Source organism: Berghia stephanieae, chromosome 1, assembly GCF_034508935.2.
Source record: "Berghia stephanieae isolate SIO BIC M18660-M18661 chromosome 1, UCSD_Bste_1.3, whole genome shotgun sequence".
NCBI classification, from domain to species: Eukaryota; Metazoa; Mollusca; class Gastropoda; order Nudibranchia; family Aeolidiidae; genus Berghia; species Berghia stephanieae.
The window spans coordinates 72,529,629-72,556,101 of NC_088360.1; the positions used below are offsets into that span (position 1 = coordinate 72,529,629).

Sequence of the window (26,473 nt, forward strand, 5' to 3'; positions counted from 1 at the left end):
GTTTCTACTTTCTATTTCCTTTTATTTTTTCCAAACCAGATGGAGGATTTTGAAATAGGTTAAAAGGTGGAAAGAAATTAAAATTCATTTCAAAAAGCCGGAAATCTTACACCGATGCACACATGATATATTCAAACCATATATCAGATGACCCCTGAAAAGAATACCCACAAAAACTGCAATAATCATAAATTTGTGATCTGTTCAAGATAAACAGTACCAAAAATTTACAGGATATCATAAGACACCATCTGCATGGTATTTGTCAAGTTTGCTTCAAAACACGTTTAAGTAGATTGTTGGTGGATTTTGTTCTTTTAATGAAAAACCTTAAACAGATTTTGAGGTGTTTCTCTTAAATTCTTATAATAAGCCACTGTTCAATTTTGTTTTGGTGGGTATTTTCAGTTATGGTTTCCCTCTAATCTTGAGAACTATAAAAATGTTTAAATCAATCTAGTGCAACAGCAATTTCCAAGGGCCATGTTCTTTCTAATGATTTTTGTACTCTGCACTTCACAAACATGCAAAATCATTCAAATAATATAACCCAACTCAGCACATATGTCTGCTTTTAAAATTTCATCCTCTTTTCTTTGGCAAGCTCTAAAAAGTATTCTTAAATAGTGGGCAAGCTGTTTTGCTTGAATTCAGCACCAAATATGACATGATCGCAAAATTATCATTTTAACACTAAATTCTTGATTATTTCATAATAGCAAATTCAAAATGTTACTTCTATTAATGCAGGTGGATGCCCTACACTCTGGTGAAGACAAGTGCAGTCAAAGTTATAAGCAATTTCTTGGACTTTGATTTTTTAGTCGCCTTGTGTCACATTATTGGTTGTAAAAACTTAAAATATAGAACCACTGAAACCGTCAAAATATCCTACATACACATTACGTGAGCATTATAATACATAGTAAGATTGACTTTGTGGAAGTTCATTGTATAGCCTTCAATTGATTTTATAATAGCAACACATGTATATTATCTCACTTTTAAAAAATATTATAGAACATTAAGAAACACAAAATGCCAGCTGCAAGATACCAGTAAACCCAAAGTCTAAAACAAACATTAGCAAGAAATCAACGCATTAAGAAAGGTACATAGAGGACCTCAAATTCACATTCGCTGAGAGATATAATTTTTTTTTTTTTAATCACACTGAAAAATTCACAAATTTCATCCAACTGCCTTTCTCACTGAAAAGTTAGGGACAAATTGACTCATTCCAGGACAAAAACAGATAGCCAAATAGAAAGGGTCATCAGAGGTAGTAATATACAGGAGATCCTACCAAACACTTAGAAACTACAGCATAAAACAGGATCAATGGGCAAGTAGTGTAGGTAAATATCTATGAAATCTTCGTAACATTACGAATCTTTTATATAAAAGGCAGGTGTGTAATTAAAGTAGACTCAATCAGCAGGATGATTTTACAAAAGTGCAAAAGGTTCCAAATAATTTCTCATCAATTTAAATATGAAGTATATAGTCTTGTCGTTTAAATTATTTACAATTATCTTAATATAGCTACAGTGCTATGATTGAAAAACAAATTTGAATTTCTTCTAATATAATTTATACTTATATATAAAATATATATTTACATCATACAATTGAGGACACAACACTTAAGTGATAAAAATAAAAGCTAGATATTTTGAACAAGCAACAAATAGCTTTATGTTATTTATGTATATTATCCTTGAGCATTTAAAAAAAATAAATTGTTCAAAAATGTTTTCATAAATAAAATCGTTTTCACGCCTCTACACCCCCGTCCCCCCCCCCCCCCCCCCCACCTCAACTCATCCCCAGGAGAAACCAACAGAAACATAAACAGAAAAATCCGGTTAAGGAGGAAAAATGTTTTTAAATAGGAAAACAATAAAAGTTTTAAAACATAAATAAATGAAGGGAAGAGGAAAGCTTGCTAAAATTAAGACCTGCTCTCTCATACAAAAAACTTTGATGGCTTTATATGTCTGTTCAAAAATATACCATTGTATCAATTACTGCAGTTTTTTTTTTTTTTATGGAACACAAATTGGTATACACATTTTGGTATACAAGTTTTGCTGTATGTATTAAATTTTAATATATACAGCAAAACTGGTATTTTGGTTCAAAACGAGAATAGAAACGGATACTAGAGCAATTAGCATTTATGTCTAGTTTGAGGCAACACTAAAAAACTGAAGCTTTTATATTGAGCAATATCTACTAAACAAGCTTAAAGCACAAAGAACTTTACAAGGGGTCCCTAGCCAACAGCAGTATTTAACATCTAGGACAAGACATGACACATGTGAAGTAATATTACACTTTTTTTTTTTGGACAGTGATAAAGCTTTTGATGGCCAAGTACTCATTTTACACCTGAGTATGGTGAGAGAATGTGATAGAGAGACTTTTCCAAGGACTCAAATATGCAATACTCAGAGCGGGTCTTGAACCCCAGAACTTCTGATCCGAAGGCGAGTGTCATACCACTACACCACATCGCCGCATGGGTGCCACCCAGACACTAGCAGAAGATCCCGTAATTCAGAGAGTGAAAAAATGTATATCAATAAGAATATAAATACATCTACTAGAGGAGATTGATAAGGGGGAAAGAATAGTACATATCTCTCTCACACAAAAAAAAAAAACAAAAAAAAAAAAAACAAACCATTAATCAAAAACAAAACAATCTGACCAGTTCCCTCTCACCGAGACTCCAGAAAGGGCTCAGGTAGAATCAAATGGTTTCATTCTAGAACAAGGACACAAAGCTGTATGGAAAGGAGAAATAGTATTGGGAGGAGATAGCAAAATCCAACTTTACCCCAGCCTCCCAAAGGGGAATTCTACCCATTGCAAACATTCACTGAAATAATATGAAAAAAAAAACAAAGGAAAAGATGGTAAATTAAAGGAGGTGTCTAGTCTAATTAATTAAATCTATACAGTAGATTCAGAGGTTTTTCTGTGTCCAGATTTATCCTTTTCATCTAAATTGATAGGAACAGATGTCAAGAGACCCTTTTCTTCTCCTTCATTGGTGTTCTGTTTTGATGAAATTGTTGAGGCCTTTGTTGTAAAAGGAGAAGGAGCTCTTGCAACACGATGGGGAGATTTTGTTGGCCGAACTCGACGAGGTGACCTTGCACCCTTTAGTCTTTTGATCTGTGCTCGTTGATGATTACGTTGAGACAAGAGTGTTTCAGTTTTCAAAGGAAGTCGATGTGGAGTAAGCCCACCTGCTGTTCTTAAGCGAATCTGTCATTAAAAAAAAAACACAAGGTAAGACAATTCAGCAATATTTGATAGACATATAAGAAGAATGTTTCTGTTTTATGTTTTAAGGGTTTTACAGCGCCAGTAAAAAGGAAGAAAATGGGATAGTAAAAAGTTCTAGAATTACAATTAAAGCACACAAGAAAAGCTAAGACAAAGGGGAATTGGTTCAAATAGGAAACATGTAGATTCCAAGAGCACACCATCAAAGTATTTAGTTTGAGATCACCTAAAAGTTTCACCCAGACACCAGCACAAGATCCCACTAAGAGGAATAGACTCAAATGGTTCCAAATCATATGTTAAAAGTAAAAAATAACAATACATAATGGAGAGATGATTTACAAGGAAAAAAATATCATCTCCCAAAACTATAACTATACATTCGACTGTTTCCCTCCCAGCCAAGGACTCCGGCCAGGGTCAGGACAAAACCAAGTAATCTCATTCCAAGACAAAGACAGAAAGCAACTGAAAAACAGGTAGGGGGGACAGAAGACGCAGCAAGTACCTCCCTGCCAACTATAAGAAGAATGTAAATGAAGATTTATTCAAACATCATTTACAGCGCACAGTCACTTCTGAAAACACCGCTACTCATGTTTCCATCTGATGATACAATAACATTTAAAGATCATTTGAATTATAATTGTGAAACTTTTTTGGAGTCTTTCTTTTTGGGTTGTTGAAACACATACACTTAATCAATCTCTTAAGATTCCTTCAGGTGAACATTGATTGAGCTCTCTTTACACTTTACCTTGACTTGAAGAAATTTGAGTATCAAGATATTCAAACTACTAAATCTAATTGCTTGATAGAGCATGGTAGCACCGAAGCTCAGTCAGAGCCAACTCAAACACACACAACCAGCTTCAAATCACCTTAAATTTGAACTCCTTTATGGGTCCCCTCTATTCACTTAGCAGTGATTGGATAACTAGATCTAGACTTGTCAACCAACAACCATCATGATACTTCATTCTTTTTTTCAAAATGAATACTATTCTGATAGAAGGGCAGACTGTAAAAATAATGTACAAAGATAAAATAACAAAATACTGAACACATAACATTTTGGGCTCAAAAACCCTTCTTCAGCAGACTGTCAAAACGGCTGTTGGAAACCATAGTAAGCAGTGTAGGGAATGAATGTGGCAGCTTCAAGGAAGAGCAAAATGCTGAACATGGAACGTTTCAAGCTCAATACCCTGCTTCAGCCAATAACTTCAAATATAATCAAAATAGATGAGAGAAAAGAGTGTTCTCCTATCTGGGCTATACTGTCACCGTTATTGAGTGAAAAAGGGTTTTGAGTCTGAAATGTTCTTTGTGATAGAATTTTAATCATTTTTTAAATTTTATATTAATTTTTGTACATTTCTTCTCCTGATATAAAGAAAAGAAAAGTATGTTTTTGTTTCAAGGAGCATGAACCAATAGCTATTTTACTAATCAATAAATGTTATAGCGTTACAAATGTAAGAGATTTCCAGAGGGAGGGAAATAGAGCATGAATGTCATTTCATAGCTTATGACATGACTTGTTGCCTTCTAAAATAATAATAATAATAATAATAATAATAATAATAATGTACATTTGTTAAGTGCAGCTTATCCCGCTAACATCATTTCTCATCCATTGAATGTGTCAAAATAAAAACGTACGAAAAAAAAAACCCCAAAAAACTGTTTTAGACCAGCGAATAGCAAGTAATTGTTACTGCTCATCTTGTTCTACCGAAATGTGAAGAAACTCGAGCTCTGTCAGCCTCATGGGGTCCCAACGACTCGGTAGAACATTTGCATCACATACAAAGGAACTGCAATCCATCCATCTGTGATTGAGGAGCTGGGTCTGTTAGATCTGGTGGAAAATACTTTGTGATGGACTAGTATCCTGTCTAAAGGACAGCAAGCAATTGCTATTGTCCATTTCACACTATAGAATCTGGGATAAACTCCAGCTCCACGGCCCTAATGGCTCTGAAAGACAACTGTGATCCTCATGGATATTAAAGAGATTTTTTTTTTTCTAAAACAGTGAGCATGGTCAATATTGTGAATAAAGTGCACTTTAAATGTGATATATGTTTCCAAGATTACAAAAGTAAAGAAATAGGGATATACTTTACTTACACTGTCAGCAATACTTGATGAGCCAATAAGAGAAGAAAGTGCAGTGTTTGTAGACTCTTGCAAGGGTGACTTGGCTGAATCTTTCTCCTTGTTGGATTGGTGTCGTGCTGTAGTTTTATTTGCTGTAGGTGTACTCAGAAGGTCAACTTTACCCGCCAAGGACTCAGTCAGTCTTGGGAGAGCCTGAGCTGACAAACTATTCTTATCATTGTCTTCTTCACCACTAACTTTCTGATTTGAATCTTCCTTTGAGAAAGAAGAAGAGAGAACAGTGGTATCTAAAACAGAGTTATCCAACTCAAGGAGTCCCTCTTCTGATGAAACGGAATCAGCTGCAGATTGACCTTTAGGCGTAGGTGGAACCTGAGGTAGGGACATAAAATTTTTTTGGCCAGTTCTTTCTCTAATAAATTGGGCAATCTCTTTATACTGCTTTGCCTTTTCCTCACTCTTAGCAAATATTGTAGGGATACGAATTGGGGAGGTTCCACGTTTATGAGAAGGTATGACATTCTTATTAATACCCAATTTGTTATATTTGGGGACATGTGTAAAATGTTTAACATTTTCTGCAACACGACCAGCCTGTTGTTCTTTAATATTGACAACACTGTCATGTTTAGGCATACTGAGCTCAGCTCTCTTTATCCTCAGAGGCCCCTTTTTATGTAAAATCTCCTTATCCAAAAAGCCAGAAAGAGTCAATGACTTAGCACTTTTGAAAAGCGAATCTTCTGGCGACATTGATTTTTGCTCTAATGAGGATTCTGACATTGTATCCAAATCTTCCTTACCAGGTGATATTGATTGGTGCTCTGCTAATGGTTCTTTTGCCTGAATACTGTCTTCTTCTTCACTTATTTGACTGGAATTTACATCCCTCCGAGTGGCTTCAGTCTGTATTTTTTCTGACAACTGTGAAACTTTGCTGCTGAGTTCTGATTTGTTCAAAGGTCCATTCCCATTTTCCACAGCATCAACATCAACAACAGAAGAATTTTGACTTTCAATGGATAATTTCTCCCACCCCATTAAAAGACTATTATCAGCATTGTTATCATTAACTTTTAACAACTCTCTCTCTTCACCTACACTTTGAGATGTTTCCACTGGTTCCTCTTGGTCCAAGGTGCTTGTGGATGACATAACTGAACGGTTTGAATCGAATCTTTTCCTACTGGTACTGATTCTCTCATGAAAACTTGACCTCAGTGATATCATCATCTCTTCTCGGTGACTAGATCGTTTTGGAGATTTGACAGGAACCTGAACATCTCTACACAGAGGCTCATCCCCTGCTCCTTTCATGTAACCTGCCCTGGCAAGGATTCGATGAGTCTCTTTAGATATCTCTAAATGAGGTTTGTAATTGAATTTTTTGACTGGTGATGACAGAAAGAGGCTTCTAGATCTCACAGGAATGTTAACCCTGGGACTTTGCTGGAGGTCCTCAGCAGAAATTGATTTTTTCCGATGGATATTTTGTCGAGATGAGACTTTATCAATTTCTTCTTTTGAGATAGATTCTGAAATTATTTTATCAGCAGTTAAACAAGATGAAGATGACTCTTCTTCAGAGATGTAACTTTCTTTTAACAAATCCATTCCCTCGCTGTTAAGATCAATTGAATTTTTATCTTGCTGACATTTTTTTAGAGTGACATAATCGCCTTCTGGTTTGTGTTGCATTGGGCAAAGAGTCACATAGGTATCCTCTACCCCACCAACATCAATAAAAGTTTCATCTGGCACTTTAGTAGATTCCTTTGTACCACCATGTTTTGTCATTGCTCTTTTTGAATCAGATGCAAAATTTTCATTCCCATTAGAGAAACTAGAGGAATTAGAAAATACACTCTCTTTACTGACAGACTGTCGTAACATACGTTCTGAACTCATGCAAGAAGAAACAGAACTGGTGAGAGATGGAGGATGGGTTGATTCTTTTGTATAATTACCAGATTCTGTTCTTCGTAGAACAGTACCACCTGAGATTGTTGAAAAGCCAGCCACAGATCCTTTGTCTGATGCTGTCTCTGCATTACACACTTCGGAGGAATCTTTTGACATCTTATCATAATATTCTTCCTCAAGCATAGTTTGATCACCAAAGCCATGAGGTGGGGGCAGCACTGCTCCCATTAGACTTTCATTTAGCTGAGAACAGACACTCTTGTCAAGGGTAGCAACATTTTGCTGCGCTTTCTCACGGTTTGATCTCATCTTTTTCAGACGATTCTGTTCCTCAAATTCATCACGTCTACTCCGTCTGAGAGGTGTTGTTGTTTCGGTCCGGATATCAAATCCACAAGGCACCACAGGAACAACAACAGGACAAGGTCCACTAATAGCTGATTTGTCTAAAGTTTTAGTCTTCAATAGTCCATTGTGGATGGTGTTGGGCTGGCCTCTTTTCAATCCTGGACTGTCCACTGATTTTGAACGATTTCCTTGTGATGTACCACTGCAGTTTAAACGATCTGCACTTTGAGCCCTCATCGTCGATGATGATGCCATACCTCCAGCACTCTCTTGATAATAAACAGTCTGACAGTTGTTATACATTTCAGATTCGTACACAAATCCTTTATTAAGAGTAACAGTGGACATCGCTCCACCTGATGCCAAGGATAAATTAGAATCTTGGACAGATTGTGAGGATGCACTTCTTCCCATGCCAGCACTACCATTAGAGCAGGTTAGAGCTGAATCTGATACTGTACTCCTAGGTGACACATTTCCATTTGCTGGCAGCCTACCAATATCATCTTGAGTCATCTGTGGATTAACAATTATGTTACATGTCAATTCTCAAAAACAACATATCTAAGATGCTATCGTCGCTTAATATCCAGCTAATGACCGTGTAATATTGTTACCCAAGAAGCTGCTTATTAAACAGTTGCCACTGTAATAATATAATGATGATAAAAATAATAATAATATCAATAACAATTATAATACTAATAATAATAATCTTACTACTACTAATTATTATGGTAATAATAGAAATCAATTCAATCTAAATGATTTGTTTGTTTTTAAAGGGATGTATGGCGCTTGCAACACAACTAGATCGTATCAGCACCAGTAAAAAGGAAGAAAATGGAATAGTAAAATTATAATCAAAGCACCCAGAAAAGGTAAGACAAACGGGTATTGGTTCAAATAGGGAATAGGTGTAGTTTCCAAAAGCATACCACCATCAGTGTACTTAGTTTGATACCACCTAAATGTCTCATTCTAACACAAGCACATGTCATCACTAACAGGAACACACTCAAATGTTTACAAATCATATTACATGTAAACAAAAAATAATACAATGAATAACACAGAGATGATTTACAAGACAAAATATATCATCTTCCAAATTTCGAACTATAATTTGACTGTTTCCCTCCAACCTAAGGTATCCGCAAAGGGCCAGGACAAAACCAAGTAAACTCATTCCAAAACAAAGATAGAAAGCATGTTGGAAAACAGTTATAGGGAGATAGAAGACACAGTAATTGCCTCCCTGCCCACAATGGGAGGTCAGGAACCCCACCCAGAATCTAAAACAAAATCTAAAATAACTATATTAGTAGAATTCCAAACCTATAATTTCAAAAATAAATGATAAAATCTCAGAAATATTCGTAACACCAACATATGTATTCTAGGTGGTGATGATAAAAAGACTTGTCGGTTCATATATAAAATATATTCCATTTATTTTAAATAGTAAATATATAAAGGCTGCAATCATTTGTATCGAAGTTAACCTCTCCCTTCACCACAAATAACGAATTATTCTCTTTGTAATCTCAAAATATAAGAACAAAACCATAGTATTTTTATTATTATCATTATTTTAAGTATTACTAAGAATTTAAAATTAGTAATTTTCTATAAAATTTCTTATTTTCGTAATTGGCCATGGAATTTGCCTAAAATTCGTGAAATTCAGCTGGTATGTATTACGTGTTGCTGTTGGCCAGGGACCCCTTTGAGCTTTGAGCACGTTTAGTGGATATTGCTCTATATAAAAGCTCAACTTTAATAACCACAGACAAAACAATCAATTAGCTCATAAAATTATTGAAATGCAGCAAAAGACTTAACTAGCTCGATGTTCTAAAATATATTTTTTTTACGGTAATAGGAAATTCACTGTCTTTTCCCCCCAAATTGAATTCTTTTTATTAACCCTCTCCTTACCAGCCGTTTTCAGGATTTTCCCCAAAACTTCACACCCAACTAACATAAAAATAGATTTTTCATCACTCAAACATAATAGCAGTAATTTCTTGCAATACATGCTCTACAACACACTGTTCATTTTCTTTAAATTTTATGATGTACAAGAGAAATTTGAATTAGAAAAATGTTGGTTGTATCGTAACGATTATGACGATTTTCCTATAGTTGGTAAGGAGAGGGTTAATCAAAAATATCATATAATAAAAACAAAATGAAAAGGCATTATAATAGCAATATAATCACATGATTATTCACACAAAATTAAACATAGTGAAATCTGTGATAATTATGACAAAAGTTGAGGAATATCTTTTGAAATAATGCTTCTTACCTTTTCTCTATTACCACTGAGCCTTCTAAATATACTTTTGTTTTTCCCAGGTTTTTCCCTTGGGTTTGGAGAATTCATGCGGGCCACAGAAGCCTGTCTGGGTAGAAGAACAGAAAATATTCTTTTCAAGCAAAAGGCACAATAAAAGAATATTGACTACAAAAAATAAGTGAGTTCTTAGGTGGCAATGGATGATCCTCAAAATAATAAATAATTATCAAATGTTCAATTCTATTCCTTCTGTCTTTCACGATATTCAATTGAATTTTTTGCTTCTTAAGTAATTGGCTTTCTTCCTTTCTTCTATACAATTGAATGTTCCTCCTTATTAATTTCACTTCCATTACAGTGGGGGAAAAAAAAAGAGAGGAAAAGACAACTGAAACAATTTGGAAATAATATGTGGAAAGTGTTAGACCTAATAATTGGTATTCAAGCACCAGCAAAGCTGTGTATACTTTTCTTGGCTTATCGGAATAAAAAATGCTCTTAATGGATCAGTTATGTAGAGACGCCAAACTTGACATGATAGAAGTGGATAGAATATAAATTTTGCATATATGACGAAAAATTAAGAAGGTTATTAAATTATCCTTAACAATGTCAAACAATTGAACCAAAGGTCAAGTCAAGATATTGGAAGAGATCATTTCATTATAAGAATAAGAGTAAGCCAATTTTGGAACAATTGATTACTTAAAGTTGTTTGCACTAAGGCCTGGGAGATGCAAGTCATTGTGTATAATCATAGGATAACAATCGAACACCGTCTACACAAAGATAGCCAGGATTGGGCGTCCAACAGAGGACCCCTTAAACTGGTGCTGAAAATCAATGCTAAATAAAATATGTAAATAAAGACAATGACCTTGATAGTTGCTTGCTTTTACGGAAAACAGCTCTGTAATAATTTTGATAACAAATGGGATGGTTGCCACCAAAGAAACCCAAAATTTAAGAAAATTCAAGAATGTATTCATCTATTATGTAGTCTGTCCATACGGAATCCAACAGAAAAGAAAAAAGGTACACTTTTTGAAGAAATTGGATCTGAAGAATATATTATTTCCACCCATATTTCTCTAAATGTTTACTTTAAACTGCTTAAACAATAGCGCATATCATTATGTGTCCATCTCCATTTCTGATAGAATTTGGTTTAAAAATACAACCTTGGTGGAAATGATTATAATTTGAACAAATACACCTTCCCAAAAAAAATCAACCAATTAGATATGCATAAGGCTTAATTCAGCAGTATCTTTAACAGGCTGGGGTTAAAATACACTCTGACTCTAATTCATAAAAATGGAACAGTTGTGCACGCTGAAAGAGGGAAGGGTTTGTATTTTGTTTTTCATTTAAGAAAAGAAAAGAAATTTGCATATGCACCCCAAAATTTTGAGTATGCAAAATAATATCAAGAAAAAAAACGTTATAAATTACAGTCCACTCCGGATAATCGCAACACCCTGGGATCAGCGAAAATGTTGTGATTAACCGAAGTTGAGTTTCCTGTCAACAATTGCAATATTTTACACATTTATGGTGTTACTAAGTTGTAAAAATTGTTCTTAGTCCACCACAGACTGAGCAATTTGATTGAAGCAAAAACCATATGGCAGCCCTGTATATATTTTGACAAGCAAAAGCAGCTTTGATGCAAGCCGGCATAGTATTCAGATTGGATTAACGTTCACTCTTTTGTTCTCAACATTTTTAAGAGTCAAAGAGATTAGCCGTGATGAGAGACAATAAGCTCTCACCAAACCCGTTGGTCACAATTCACAGTTGTCAATCCCAAAACAATGGATATCATCGCTCAGTCTCTCCTTACAACCGTCATTATCTACCTGTTGTCTAGACCATGCTCAGCCCACTCGTCTCATCTCTAATGGTCACAGAAAAGGCTACTCAAACCCATACTGCAAAGCTCTGCCCTCTTTTGTCTCTGTTAGAGTGACGACGCACTACTGTAGCATTAAATCTTGCCCACTCTCGATTCTTCAACTTATGATTTCACCCATGATGAAATTTAATCACAAGGCTGTTTAAATGATTTCTTGAATTTGCCACTTTAAGGCCGAAAAATGGTTGCGCTTAACTGAAGTTTATTACAATTAACCAGTGACTGTTATATAGAATTAATTGTTTCTTGGGAAATGTTGCAATTAACCAAAAGTTGCAATTAACTGAGCTGCGAATAGCCTGAGCCGATTGTATAAGGTGGAAAATGAAAATCAACAAGACATACGTGAAGAGAATCTAAAAGAGATACTTAAAACACGCTTACCATTAAATTTATTTTTAGAAATTGATGCATTGACAGACAAAAAAGTCTTTGTTTAAATAGAGAGAAAATGTCACTACCAATGGGTAATCTATCCCTTTAGAGTAAGTCCATTCAAGAATTTCTTACGGAACGAGCACCAAAACCCCAATTCGATATATAATATAATGAATATGAATAATAAATAATACAGACATATGATTTACTATAAATCACCAAAAGATAAAATGATCTCTTTCACTCCCTGCAAAAGATCCAAAGTAGATATTTGGATCATTTCAGATTCAGTCTACAAGGAAGGGACACAGTAGAAAGCCCAATAATAGTGGTTGGTGTCATAGTGCAGCTTCAATCTCAGAAAGATAGAAAGAAAGAAATAAAGAAGAAAAAAGAGAGAGAGAAGAGAGAGAGAGAAGAGAGAGAGAGAGAGAGAGAGAGAGAGAGAGAGAGAGAGAGAGAGAGAGAGAGAGAGAGAGAGAGAGAGAGAGAGAGAGAGAGAGAGAGAGAGAGAGAGAGAGAGAGAGAGAGAGAGAGAATAAAACTCATGTTCCCTTACCTTTTCACTTTCTTATTACTTCCTCCAGGGGAATTGAATAGATTTAATTTTTTCCTTGGGGTCTTTGACCCAACGCAAGGTGTAGTACAATTCAGTCGAGGAGTCTCTGATGTGTTCACAAAACAGCTATCTGCATTTGAGATAAATTTTATGGAAATGAAGCAATAATCAAATACTTTGAAGATGAAAAATGTCACTGGTATTCACTCCTAATTGTCAAAATGGTGGTAACCTTTAGCTGAGTATAAGACAACTTTTCATACACGACCTATCTTTAGACCTGTAAATGAGATCTATAAAAATCGACTGATGTTTTGTTTGTTTTTAAGGGTTTTACGGCGCTTGCAACACATTTAGGTTATATCAGCGCCAGTAAAAAGGAAGAAAATGGATAGTAAAAAGTTCTAGAATTACAATTAAAGCACCCAAGAAAAGGTAAGACAAAGGGGAACTGGGAACAAATAGGGATCAGATGTAGATTCCAAGAGCATACCACCAATGTACTTATTTTGAGATCACCTATAAGTCTCATCCGGATACAAGCACAAAATCCAACACAGAGGAATACACTCAAATGGTTACATTATACACTAAAAATAACAAATTAATATAATAATACATAACAGAGAGATGATTTACAAGGAAAAAAATATCATCCCTCAAAACAATAACTATGCATTTGACTTTCCCTCGCAGCCAAGACTCCAACCTGGGCCAGAACAAAACCAAGTAACCTCATTCCAAGACAAAGACAGAAAGCATGTTGGACAACAGATATAAGGGGATAGAAGACACGGTATGTACCTCCCTGCCCGCTGTGGGAGGTCAGGATCCCCACCCAGAAAATTGACTGAAACTCTTCGACAAACTGAAGAGTCAAGTTTGTTTTTTTAAAAATAAGGGTATCATTGGTGAGGAGAGTGATAAATACAATACATTAAAATAGTGGGTGTTATTACTTACTGGAAGTATGACTGCCATTGATTTGATGTAGAAGGAATGCTAAAATAAGCATGTCATTCATATAAGTAAAGATGACTTCATCAAAGTCAGTCATATTCCTGCCTCTGGAATTTTTCTGACATAGTCAGAAAAATAATCACCATTATCATCTTTAACTTCTAGCCATGACCAATTGAATTTATTCCTCACATCTTTATTGATGCTCGACAAGTCTGAATTGCAATCCACGAACAGCTCAAGCATTGTGAGAACATTAATTAAAATAATGTAGCAATGAGCAAACTGGATTTTCAATCAGTTAATGACAGAAAAAAAAAAACTGAAATAAATATGACTTCTGGCCAATACACTGAATCATTAAGTAGGAGAAGTGAATTATCATCATATGAAGAAACTTCGGCAGGTGTAGCAGAAAAATCCAAAGAATCGAAATGAATGGTAAATTGCCACAGTAAACAGCAAGCTCGCTTGAGCAAAACAACGACAGAAAACGTCCTAATTTGCGTGGGAATTAATTAGGCTACTTAACATTGTTCCTTATAATTAGGTACCCAATCAGTGAAGAAACGGTCAACCAGTTTGTTTACAACGTGAGGCAATCGAGATGTGCTTGTAGCAATCTATCCTAACTTTCGATTTGAAGGTGTCTACATAATGCACTTCCGGCTTTCGCGTCTTACTTTTTCATTCTTTCACGACCCACCGTGTAAATGTGGTCAATTTTGGCTTAGATGAAACAGTGAAATTTATCGCTCGGCGGCTCAGTTAAAATTGGCTACCGTTGGGATACAACAGATTTGGAAAGTGAAAAAATAATTTAACGAAGGCTGTGTGAAAATATACTGCGATGTGTTCAGACACGCCAATTCTAAAAAGAGTCGCTTTGCCTTGGCAATATATCCATCGTTAATATAAATGGCCCCCATGAGCTATACATAGCGCTGTGGAACACTCCTAATTACTTTACGGTCACTCGACTACGATTTGTGAATTCTTTCTTTCTTCATTTCTTTCATTCCTTTTTTTAAATATTTGAATTTGACAAATTGACTGATTTCAGTTAATTGACTGAGAATTTACAGGTCTATATCTTCCCTACCTCCAGTAATCAGTATCATAAATGAGATAATTGAAGAATCATAGCATCTGACCCGAGGAAAAACGAGAAAGACATAATTTAGGAATGTGATCTGGAAAAACTAAAAGTTTGATACCACATAATGCATTGTAGGTTTCATGCAAATCTAATAATAAAGAGACATACAAGCTCAGAGTCAATCTATTTAATCAATATGATTAAAAGTAAAATGTCTTGATTTTCAACTCTGATTAAGGCAAGCAAGAAATTTCACAATATAAAGCAGTAAATTGAAAGATCAATGAAAAGTAATTGCTACTTCTATTATTTAAATAACAATTTAAAAAATTATGGACAAACCAAGTTAGTTTTTAAATCCATATCTGTTGGTAAAGTTGAGTGAAAGTAGCAAAGAGAGCAGCGATGAACATTAAACAAAATTTGTTTTTATATTCTTGAAATTTGTATCCGAAATTCAACCGAGTGGATTTTGTTTTGTTTGTTTGTTTGTTTGTTGCTTTAGGTCTCTTCCAACACAATTGAGGTTATATGAGAGACCGCTGAAACAAAAAAACAAGCAATCTAACAAAAATAGTACAAATGTAAATCAAAATCATAACCTAAAGATATCATAAGCTAAATTATAAATAACCAAGAACAAACAGGCAGAAGATTTACAGAAAAAAAATATCCCCTGTCAAAAATACAATCACAAACCAAAGAAGCAGGATAGGCTAGTAAAGAGAAGAAGAAACGACATCACTATCGGATCGTACACCCATGCGAACATCATAGGTATATGATTCAAGGGTGATGCTCCCATCCAACCACCCGCCGACCGAGTGGATTAAATGGGAATCTAACAAATTTGAATTTTGAGAGAAAAACAATAATATATTTTTTAATATTTCTTTCATGGCATAGTAAAATAAATGAATAAATGAAGAAAAATCTGCAGGGGTGAGGAAATTGAATTTTGACCAAATTTGGTGTAAAGAAATTTTGTGACATAAGATTTATTTTTGTAAAGGTATCAGGTTGGGTAACATATTTAACATTAGACAAAACAAACCATCGTGGTAGTTTCTTTTTACGGTTGAAGCCGGTGTGAATGGGGTGGATGCCAGGGCTGATTTCTGAGGTAGATTTCCAAGGATAGCTTTCCTGGATATAAAAATAAACATGAATATATTAAGTCGCCAGTGACAGAATTACTCGATAACCAAAAAATACCAATACATTTATCTTTACACAGGTAACAGAAGTAATGTCCAGCACCAATCAATCCATGTGCCAAGTTCCAAGCAGACATAGACTGAGACAAAAGGTCTTCAATCTTCAATGGCTTGTATTTGTAAAAGGCCCCACGGCCCATCACTGCAAATGTTCAGTTACAGTCCAATCAAAACAGGGAACTGACACAGATTGTTTTGACGAGCGAGTGCATTCAAAACTGTTTTGAAAGTTTCCAAACTTTCAACTTTCGTTATTTCCGGTAGCAGGACATTCCAGTAATTTATTGTTTGTGGGAAAAAGCTATGTTTGTATGTATCTGTTCTTGTAAATGGTTGTATGCATTATCCCACCAAGAGGGTTAACTCCAATATTAAGAAAAATATAGATATAAACATACGTGAATATCCATAGATATATGATTTATCAAAAGAATTTAAGAAAATTAAAACAAAAAATATTCATCTGACCGTCTCCCCTCTGACAATGCCCCAATGCAGAGCTAGGCAAAAACAAATGAGCACAGACATAAAGCTATGTGTATAAAAGATACAAAAGATTATCTCAAGGGAACTCTCCACAGCTTAAAAAAAGTAATAACAATAAGAAAGGAGAAATAAGAGGGAAAATAGAAGAAAAAAGAATATAATAAATAAAAGAAATGAAATAAAGATAGAAAGAAAAACGAGAGAGAGAGAGAGAGAGAGAGAGAGAGAGAGAGAGAGAGAGAGAGAGAGAAGAGAGAAAGAGAGAGAGAGAGAGAGAGAGAGAGAGAGAGAGAGAAAGAGAGAGAGAGAGAGAGAGAGAGAGAGAGAGAGAGAGAGAGAGAGAGAGAGAGAGAAAGAACGCAATGAAAATATAAGAAAAAAAGAAAGAAAAGAAGAAAGGAAATTTACTTTTTGGTAGTGGAGAACGGCACCATTTCACCAGATGCTCTTCTCTTCTTCATGACACATGGGGTGGCACTTGAATCAAAGACAAGATTGTCAGACTCGGATGCATTGGATGTGATGGACAACTCATTGGGATAAGTACTATTGGACGACATGTTGATACTTCTACCATCAGTGCTTCGTCTCAGCTTAGCTATTCCATTTGCAATGGAACTGACAAAACCTGTGTAAAATATGAAATAAAAAATAGTCAAAATAGTACCAAAAGTCTGCTGCCTTCAACAAAGACTGAGTTAGATTGAAGTCAATGAAGTTACTGACCTCTTAATGAAAATGGAAAGACATATACCAGGTTACAGTAAAATTGAACTTTCTGTGCAAACACAACCAGATTATCAAGCATATAATATCTCTCCCCTCTTGTTACCTCACGGGACATCCTAATTGCTACTTCTCACAGATCAACATAGAGATCCTTAATATGCAATAGACTTTCACAGAAGTTCTATTTAGTATTATGTGCATTGAAAGAATACTTATTAAAACTGTGTCGATTTCCTTTAAGAAGAAGAATAAGAATAAGGAAGAGGAGGAGCAGGAGGAGGAGCAGGAGGAGGAGGAGGAGGAGGAGGAGAAGATGATTGGCATAGCAAAAAACAAATGAAAATAATCAATTACCAGTCAAAGAGCCACTTCTTTTCCTTTTCTTCTTGCGTAATTGGTGTCTGGACTCTTCCAATGTGTTATCATCGCTGGCATCCAAGTCATCATCTGTCCCAAAACATTCACTCATCAAGGAGGCCTGACAGACGAAATTCTAATATTAAAATATACTCAAAGTATTAAAAAACAATGGAAGTATCAAATATCAAAGTTTCTCATATAATTTGTCATAAAGAGCTCAATTCTAAAATCGTTTCCAAACTTAACCAAAATGTTAAATTCTGGAAGATGAAAAAAATATAAATATTTGTTAAGTAAGCAAATGTACATAATAAAATTCAGAGCCATTCTCATTGGGACCAAAAGATTAACAAGACTAATGTCTTTGCCCATCCTTTTTTGGATACCTTGAGGATTTATTCCTGCATTCTTTTGGAGCAAACTTCTCATTTCATTTTTGGATCATTTGTTTCTATTCTCTCATAAGAATTGTTAAAGACTAAATATTTCCATAGTTGTTTTTCTTTTCAAAGTAAGCTCTTGCACAGCCTTGTATGCATTTTCTCACAAAGATCATAAGAATGAAACTCCTAAATGACTTTTTTTTAAATAGAAAAAAATAACATCATTTTTTCTTTTAAACTGGCAATAAAAATTCGTCCTTTGTATCATCAGCTTTTGCTCTTTCTATTCTTTACTATTTGGTTATGAAATGAAGTCCCCAAAATAGTTGGAACAAAACTGATATGTGCAGAGCTGCCTATTCTTATCTACATTGGCAGAAACATAAAGCTGAAAATACAGAATCACTGCCAAAACTCACGAGAATTAAGAAAAACACAAATAAAATTATGATTTGTACCAGTTTTGAGCGATCTGATGTCTGTTAATGTTTGTAGAAAATTATGGAATAATATCGTGCTTCACAGAGTGTTTGAAAATTACAGAGGAGAATTGACAAACCTCTCACCTACATTTGTAGATATTTGAATTCACAGAATTTGACTGAGCTCTGCGAGATTTAGGGATAGACAACCATTTCGCAAGACGATTCTGCAAAATTCAGAAAAGCAGGCAGCTCTGTATATTCAATTTATAAATTCCCTGATTTCCTGTGAGGGTAAAATATTTATCCATACCTTTTTCAAGAAGAAGAAGAAGAAGAAGGAAAAAAAACAGCAATATTACCTGGGAACGTAATGAACTGCTAACCATTCCAACATTCTTGCAATTTTTTATCAAAATTTCTATAATTGCTACTTCAATATGAAGCACTTTCTCATCAGAATTGTTCATCTTTTGTCCACCTGTAACAAATGATAGCAAATCATTATCAATAGCGGCAAACTGCAATGTAGAATAGAAAAATAAATATAGAAAAAAGCAAATTAATTCCGTTTCTCAAATAAATCACATCAAGATATCCAAAAAACATATTTAAAAAGAAAAGAAAGAAATAAAGAAAAGTATAAAATATTTGATACATCAATATTAGACCAGGATTATTTGAAATGCAGTCTGGGATAAAAAAATAAAAATTTTCAAAACTGTTTTTCTTTATTGAAAATGTAGTTAAGAGTAAAAAAAAAATAATGACTGTTCATTTCTTTAGAGGTGAAACATGGCCACATCAAAAGACTTAGGATGGGAACCATATCATGAAATGAGCTGGGAATAAAACAACGACTTTATGAAAAAAATCACATAACTCCATGGTTTAAAATAGATTGATACCAAATACTAATCAAGCAATCAAAACACCATTAACCCCCACATTGTCCTGACAGTCATCTTTACACAGTTTTTCCATCATATGCTCAATTTATCAAATAACTTAAAGGCTAGAAGCAAGCGAACCAACAAAATGTTGAGATCTTTAAAAATGTAGTATGTAAAAAGCACCAAAGTCAATTTTCCTATACTACTTTTATTTTTATCACTGGCACTGGTCTGAGATAAAATCGTTATTACCAGAAGTCTCACCCCCCCCCCCCCCCCCCCCTTTCCAACATATTGAAAACACCAGAATGACCACATCATTTCCCAGTCCCAGGCGATGTAGTTATGCAGAGTCTGCATTGTAATTGTATTTTACCTATAATTAACAGATTAAGAGAAAATTGAGTTGGTCATATCATAATTGCTGTCTATTTTTTATTGTTGATATTTTGAAATTAATCCACAAGAATTTGAAAAACCAACCTTTATTTGAATGAATGAAATTTGGTGCCATAACCAAAGCTAAATTGGTAGCTGTCATCTTATTTTGGTCTGAGTGTGATGCCACTTTGCTCAACAAGTGCAGCATAAATCGGAGAGCTCCTATATTCTCTAGAGGTAGACAAAGACACAGCTCAAGAATAGCTTGGGTCTGAAAAGAAATTTAAAAAGAAAGATAATGAAGAGCAAATATAATTCACTCAATTCTTTATAGGAGATTGACTGTTGAGAATTTCATACAGAAGGAGAAATTTTGCACTGAAAATATACTTGGTTTCATTATTAATAAATGTTTAAATTATAATAATACTACATGGCATTTATATCGTGCATTTTCACCAGTGTGATGCTCAATGCATATTACAAATAAATATACAAAAGTTGCATATATATAAAATGTATACCACAAAGATATCAATAGCAGCAGTGTATGTAATATTGTATCAATGTCATGAAGATGGAACAGTAAAAAGGTAGTACTTTAACAATGATTTAAAACTATCAATAGATTTTGCTTCTCTTATAATCCTTCTGGGCAAGTCATTTCACACATAGAATCACAATGACCATTGGAATGAGCAGTCACATTACAAGATGAATCACTCCTGAACTTTGCAAATTTAATTCTTATTATCTCACCGTGGAAAGAAGTGATGGAAAATTTCTAATACATCAAGATGATTTGTATACATAACAATGGATTATTGGTGTACTTTCAACCCCCTTGAGCATTTACCTACTTTATATCTCACCTCAGAAAAAATTGGAACGTTTCTGGATCTCATTGCAGTTAACTAAATGGCAGGAAAATATTGTTTATCCAATTAAAATGCACAAGACAACTTGTTATTCAATGATCAACGTGATGATTTTTTTTTTTTCATACTTAAACTCAGATCAGAGTAATTCCATATTCATATTTTTAATAAAATCGAATGAAATAAAAATATAATCAAATTTTCATTTCTACTTTTTAAATGGATCAAATTAACAAAGGGCAAGAGGACATGAATGTGAGCTGACATTTAAAGTCCTGCCCTGTTGATCAAAATGTTCATTAAGTATCCAAATACAAGAGAACCAAACAATCCTGAAAGCCAAGCTGGTGCTGATTGTTGCTCAAATTCATCTTTTTAAAAATATTCCTGTAAATTATCTCACATTTTAGTCATTTTCCACAAATTGCTAATTGTTTGGAAGGGTGTATGCAGTATAGTTCAATCTGTTAATCAGGAAGAAATGTTACAGACATAGCACAGCTAAGTAGCTTAGCGCATTCCTATTGTGTTGGGCATTTTTCAATCTATGAATATAAGTCATATCATTAAAAAAATATAAAGAAAAGATACCTCAGTAACCGGATTAATTTGAATTGAACTTGACTTACAGGTTCCTTTTCAAGGGGAAGTTGATAACACTTGATGAAAGCATCATGGAATATTGGAGAAAACAATGGTTCAGGAAGTTCCCTGAAAAACTGCTTAACCAATGATGACACATCATAGATGTTAGAACCTGTCAAGCTCTTCCCTTCTTCAATAGATTGCTGAAAAACAAAAGAGTAAAACTTGTAATAACTTAGAAAAATAAAATTCTCTGCACTGGTTACACAAACCTTTTCTGTCTATTTTTACATTTTTTTCAGCACAACAATCCCCAAACCTATTTTATCATCTAAATGCAAACCAGGTAGTCTCGACATAATTTAATAACTTATTTTTTCTAATACTTATATCACACATCTCAGGTTGACAGCCATCTTTACAGTTTAATCAGATTTTTTCCCACAAAAAAATAGCCTCACTTCTGATCCCAAGCAAATGAATAGGAGCAGGCTGTCACTCTAAGAATACAATTTGGTAAAAAAAAAAAAATGCCAATCAACAGTTATAACACCATTGACCTCATTTGATGACGTAATCGAAAAATAACACAAACATTTCTAAATAATTATCTTCTGGTGTCAATAAAATAATAAATATTTTTGTGATGTAAAATAACAAATAACAAATAAAATGTGGAAATAAGCTAAAGTAGAATGAAACGAATTGTGGCACATCTTTGGAATAAGTAATTTCAATGTCTTTCCCACTCATATACTATATAGTAAATTATTTCCCTGAGATAAGTGAATTACTATTTGTTGATAATGTGTAAGTTATTCTAGTTATCCTCTAAGAAAAAAAAAATATTTTCAGGGTAATTAAAAGTAAATTAGTAAATTTTAAGTAAACAAACTAACAAAATGAAATAGAAAATAAATAAAATGAAATATATTTTAAAACATTTGTACCTAAAATTAAAATCTTATTTTTAGTGTGTGAATACTGACCCGTAATTCTTTTTGTCGATTGACTGATCCAGATTTTCTAAAGATCCCTTCACTGTCTAGATGAGACTGAATAACTGTAGAGGCATCAACTAAGAAGCTGGAAAAAAAATTAAACAATTATTTTTTGTGTGTCTTTCATGAATACCACTAAGATGTGTATTAACCATATAAATATGTTATCTAAACAGAAATTTATGAAAAGATCAATAGCAAAATTATGCTGAATCTACAACTCCCAATCAATAACATTATTAAAGTTGAAGTCGCTAATAGGAACAGCTGATTAATTTGAACTATCTGTCTGTGAGAGAACTTTTTAAATATAATATAATTTTTAATGGTTAGTCAAAAGGACAGCGGTTAATTGGTAAGATTTCAGAGCTCCATCAAACTTTTTTGACCATTTATTCAAATAACCCCGGACAGAATGTCATTTGCAATACTTTACAATTTGGTTGCAAATGATTGCTTGCTTAATTGAGCATATATCGTGTTGGGTGAAATAGTGTAATTTGTTGCAATTGACAGAGAAACAATTTTTTGTCTCTTTTTTTTATATTGTTTGTATGAAGGTCATGAATGTAATGACAGTTCTATGTGTGGTCACTAAATGGTCAATCATTCTCTTTGTACCTCTCATCACGGCAATGCACATGTAATGTTGAATATCATATAATCAAAAACAGAAGGAAAACTTTGATCAAGCACAGCTCGCTATAACAGTGACTTCATGTGTGTAGTCTTGATAGATTGATCCAGTTGTGAAGGCCATCCAAGAAATTGGTTCATTGGAATGCTGCTGTTAAATGGAACGCTTTCTGCGTCACAGGGCTGTTCCAACTAAGTGTCTTTCATTGTATTCATTATTTGCTTTTGTTTTGTTAAAAGTTAAAGTATACGAAAACTGTGATAGAAAAAAAAAAGGTTAAGAGTGGTGTGAAAAAAATGCACATATTTTGCAATGTTTATAAACATCACTTTACCCCAATAATTATTCATTATTTTTTTAATTCAAAGGAATTACCTGGGTACATATCCATGTTCCTCAACAAATGTGGTGGGTAAATTATATAGGTATTCTCCAAAAACATTACTGGAAGTTAAATCCTCCTGTAAATAAATTAAATACATTACTTCATTTAAAAATTGTTATCAAGTAAAGTAATTCAGTTTTATAAGAAAAGATACCTCAGTAACCGGGTTAATTTGAATTGAACTTGTCTTACAGGTTCCTTTTCAAGGGGAAGTTGATAACACTTGATGAAAGCATCGTGGAATATAAGAGAAAATTGTAGAATATTGTGCGGCTATGTGGTCAAGTGGTATGACACTCACTTTCGGATCGGAAGGTCTTGAGTTCAAGTCTTGCTCGGCGCATAGTTGAGTCCTTGGAAAAGGCCCTTTACTCACATTCTCTCACCATACTCAGGTGTAAAATGAGTACCTGGCTGTTAACAGCATTGTCTCTGTCTGGAAAAAATTGTAATATCGCCTGACAGGCGTCATGTCTTGCTCTTACAAGTTACGTGTTGCTGTTGGTCAGGGACTCATTGTAAAGCATTTTGAGCACATTTAGTGAATATTGCGCTCAATTAAAAAAATAAATAAATAAAATAAAGTTTAAGTGGGCGATGATGACGACAATTATGCTGATGTGGTGGTAGCATTGATGACTTCATGGTGGTTTCTGGAGGTGGCTGTGATATGGTGATGTAGTGTTGGTGGTGTTAGTGATGATAATCTGTTGGCAAATTTGATTATGTTAAGATGGTGATGACGATGTTGTGGTGGTGGTTCAAGTACAGTGGAACCTCCCGATAACGACATGCCACGGGACCGAGTTTTTATGTCGTTATCCGGAGGTGTCGATGTTTAGAGGTTTCCAAGATGGCGGACAAAGTGGGCGTGGTAAGGCCCGCGGGACCAGTTTTTATTAACATTGACAAAACAAACAAAACATTGTAGTGTATTCCTCTTAGAGGGTTCTTGTGCGTGTGTCTGGATGAGACTTTTAGGTGATCTGAACTGAGTACACACTGATAGTGTGCTCCTGGAATCTACATCTGTTCCCTATTTAAACCATTCCCCTTTGTCTTACTTTTTCTTATGTCATTTCAATTGTAAATCTAGAATGTTTTTTACTATCCAATTTTCTTCCTTTTTACTGGCGATGATATGACATAGGTGTGCACAAGGGCTGTAAAACCCTTTAAAACAAACAAAAATAGGTAATTCGGACGCTGCGAGTTAGATAAAATTCCTCCTCCTCCTCCCACAAAAACACTACTACTACTGCTACTACTACTACTGCTACAACTATTATTATTATTATTATCACTACTACTACTTCTATCACCACAAAATATCACATTTTCCAAGATTTTGTGTTTACTTGCTTACACTTACATTTATACCTTGGTTTTTATTAATGCATATCAGCCAAGATTCGTCAAAAAAAGCTGCGTTCTCGTTGGTTTCAAAAGCTGCATTCTCATTGGTTCAAGCAGGAATCGTTTTTATACACTTTGAGTACTCATACTCGGCATTTTTAGTATCAGATATCTACGAAAACTGCCGAAAATCGTCAAAATGATGTCGTTATTCGGAGGTTTTATCAAACAGTGCGTCGTTATTTGGAGGTCTTTTTTACTGATCTTAAATAGAAAAAAATCGGGACCATGGGTCAATGTCATTATCAGGAGGTTGTTGCTATTCAGAGGTGTCGTAATCGGGAGGTTCCACTGTAGTAGTAGAGGGAGTATTGTTGGTGATGGTGATGATGACATGGCTGTGGTTGCAATGGTGATGATGATGATGTGGTAGTGGTGATAATTGAAGTAGAGGTGAAAGCGCAGATGATGTGATGATGATGATTGTAGTAATTGTGAAAGTGATATTTGGTTGAAAAATAGCAGTGATTGTTTTATTAGTGGTAGAAAAAATGATACAGCAGTTTTAAATGCAATGGTGATGATAATGATGAGGTGGTCAATTTAATGATGAGGATGACGTGGTGGTGGCGGCTATAATAGTCTTGATGACGATGTAGTATTGATGACAATGATGATGATGATGTGGTATTGTTGGTTCTTATAATATAATGGTGATAGATGCGGTGGTTGTAGTTGCAGTAGTGGTTTTTCTCTGAAAAATATAGGAAATATGTTGAAACATTTTCCTGCAGGACATCAAATGTCAAATACAACTTTTTAGAAATGGAACAGCCAGAGATTTCTGGCCAACTTCGACCCATGGCATCTTGTTAGTAATGGAAAAGAAAAAAGCAAGTTAACAATTATATTCCCAATCCCAATCTACACAGTGATCGACGTATTTTTATAAATATTTTATTAACTTTCCTTATTACTTATTTCTATGTGCATTCATTTGGAAACATTCCATATTCTGAAATGTGGATATTTGTTTAAAAGAGCGGAGTTTCAAATATCTGTCTGGGAATAACGAAATTTGGTGTTTGGGGACTGGGGATAACGAATTTTCATTATCCCCAGCAGGTGTCTGAGTCCGGGGATAATGACAGTCTGAAAATAGTGTGTTGTGTGGTGGTAAGATTGTAGTAAAGCACACACTGACATTAAAAGAAGAGGGGGGGGGGGGGTGGCGGTGAGGATTGGATCCATAATTCTCTTGAACTTGACATGCAAGTAATATGCAAGGCAAGGTGAACAGTGAAGTGGGGCTGGGGAGGAAAGAGAGGGGAAGATGGAATTGTAATTTCAATTCAGAAGAATTCATTCATGATGTTCACATGTGGATGCGGTTGGTGATGGTACATTTCATCAGGTTACTTTACATCCGCATCGTTGATACATTAATAAATCGAAATATATGATGCCATTTCCGTTTAAGAGATGACAAAATAAAATAAAATGCGTTCAACATACCCTGGAGGCATTACGAGATTGATTCAACTTTTTTATCTTTTTTGATTTTGGCAATTTAACACCAATTTCTCTCAAATCTTGACGCACTATGGCACGAAGATGGTCGATCTTTGCAATGTTATTAATGAGAACGTAATCCTCCATTACTTAGCCTTTCGAATACAATACAGAATTATCCAAATTGAAATGCATGGTCTCATAAGCAAGTTTTCAATCCATTGTTTTTGTCTTATTTTATTTTCATCACAAGGTGGGTAGTGGGTAGTGGGTATCTACTTCCTCCTTCAAACATCCCACAACATTCTCTGATTGGTTGACAGTCTTAAGT

General features: G+C 34.5%; 1 protein-coding gene across 2 annotated transcripts; it reads right to left on the bottom strand.

The window, feature by feature from the left end:
* Positions 1–2,795: 2,795 nt before the first annotated feature.
* On the bottom strand, positions 2,796–26,445 carry LOC144956043 (uncharacterized). 2 transcript variants are annotated; one of them, XM_078886353.1, is made up of 13 exons: positions 26,146–26,445; positions 23,265–23,350; positions 22,241–22,337; positions 21,296–21,454; positions 19,891–20,059; positions 18,877–18,995; positions 17,704–17,827; positions 17,029–17,248; positions 15,972–16,063; positions 12,859–12,988; positions 10,013–10,109; positions 5,437–8,214; positions 2,796–3,279 (listed from the first exon to the last, which is right to left on the bottom strand). In XM_078886353.1, the coding sequence occupies exons 1-13, from the start codon at positions 26,287–26,289 to the stop codon at positions 2,962–2,964; spliced, it is 4,533 nt and encodes a 1,510-aa protein (XP_078742479.1). In that variant the 5' UTR covers positions 26,290–26,445; the 3' UTR covers positions 2,796–2,961. The 2 variants fall into 2 exon arrangements, with proteins under 2 accessions (XP_078742479.1, XP_078742471.1); XM_078886345.1 differs by having other exon boundaries at positions 10,013–10,133; positions 26,146–26,431.
* Positions 26,446–26,473: the final 28 nt, after the last annotated feature.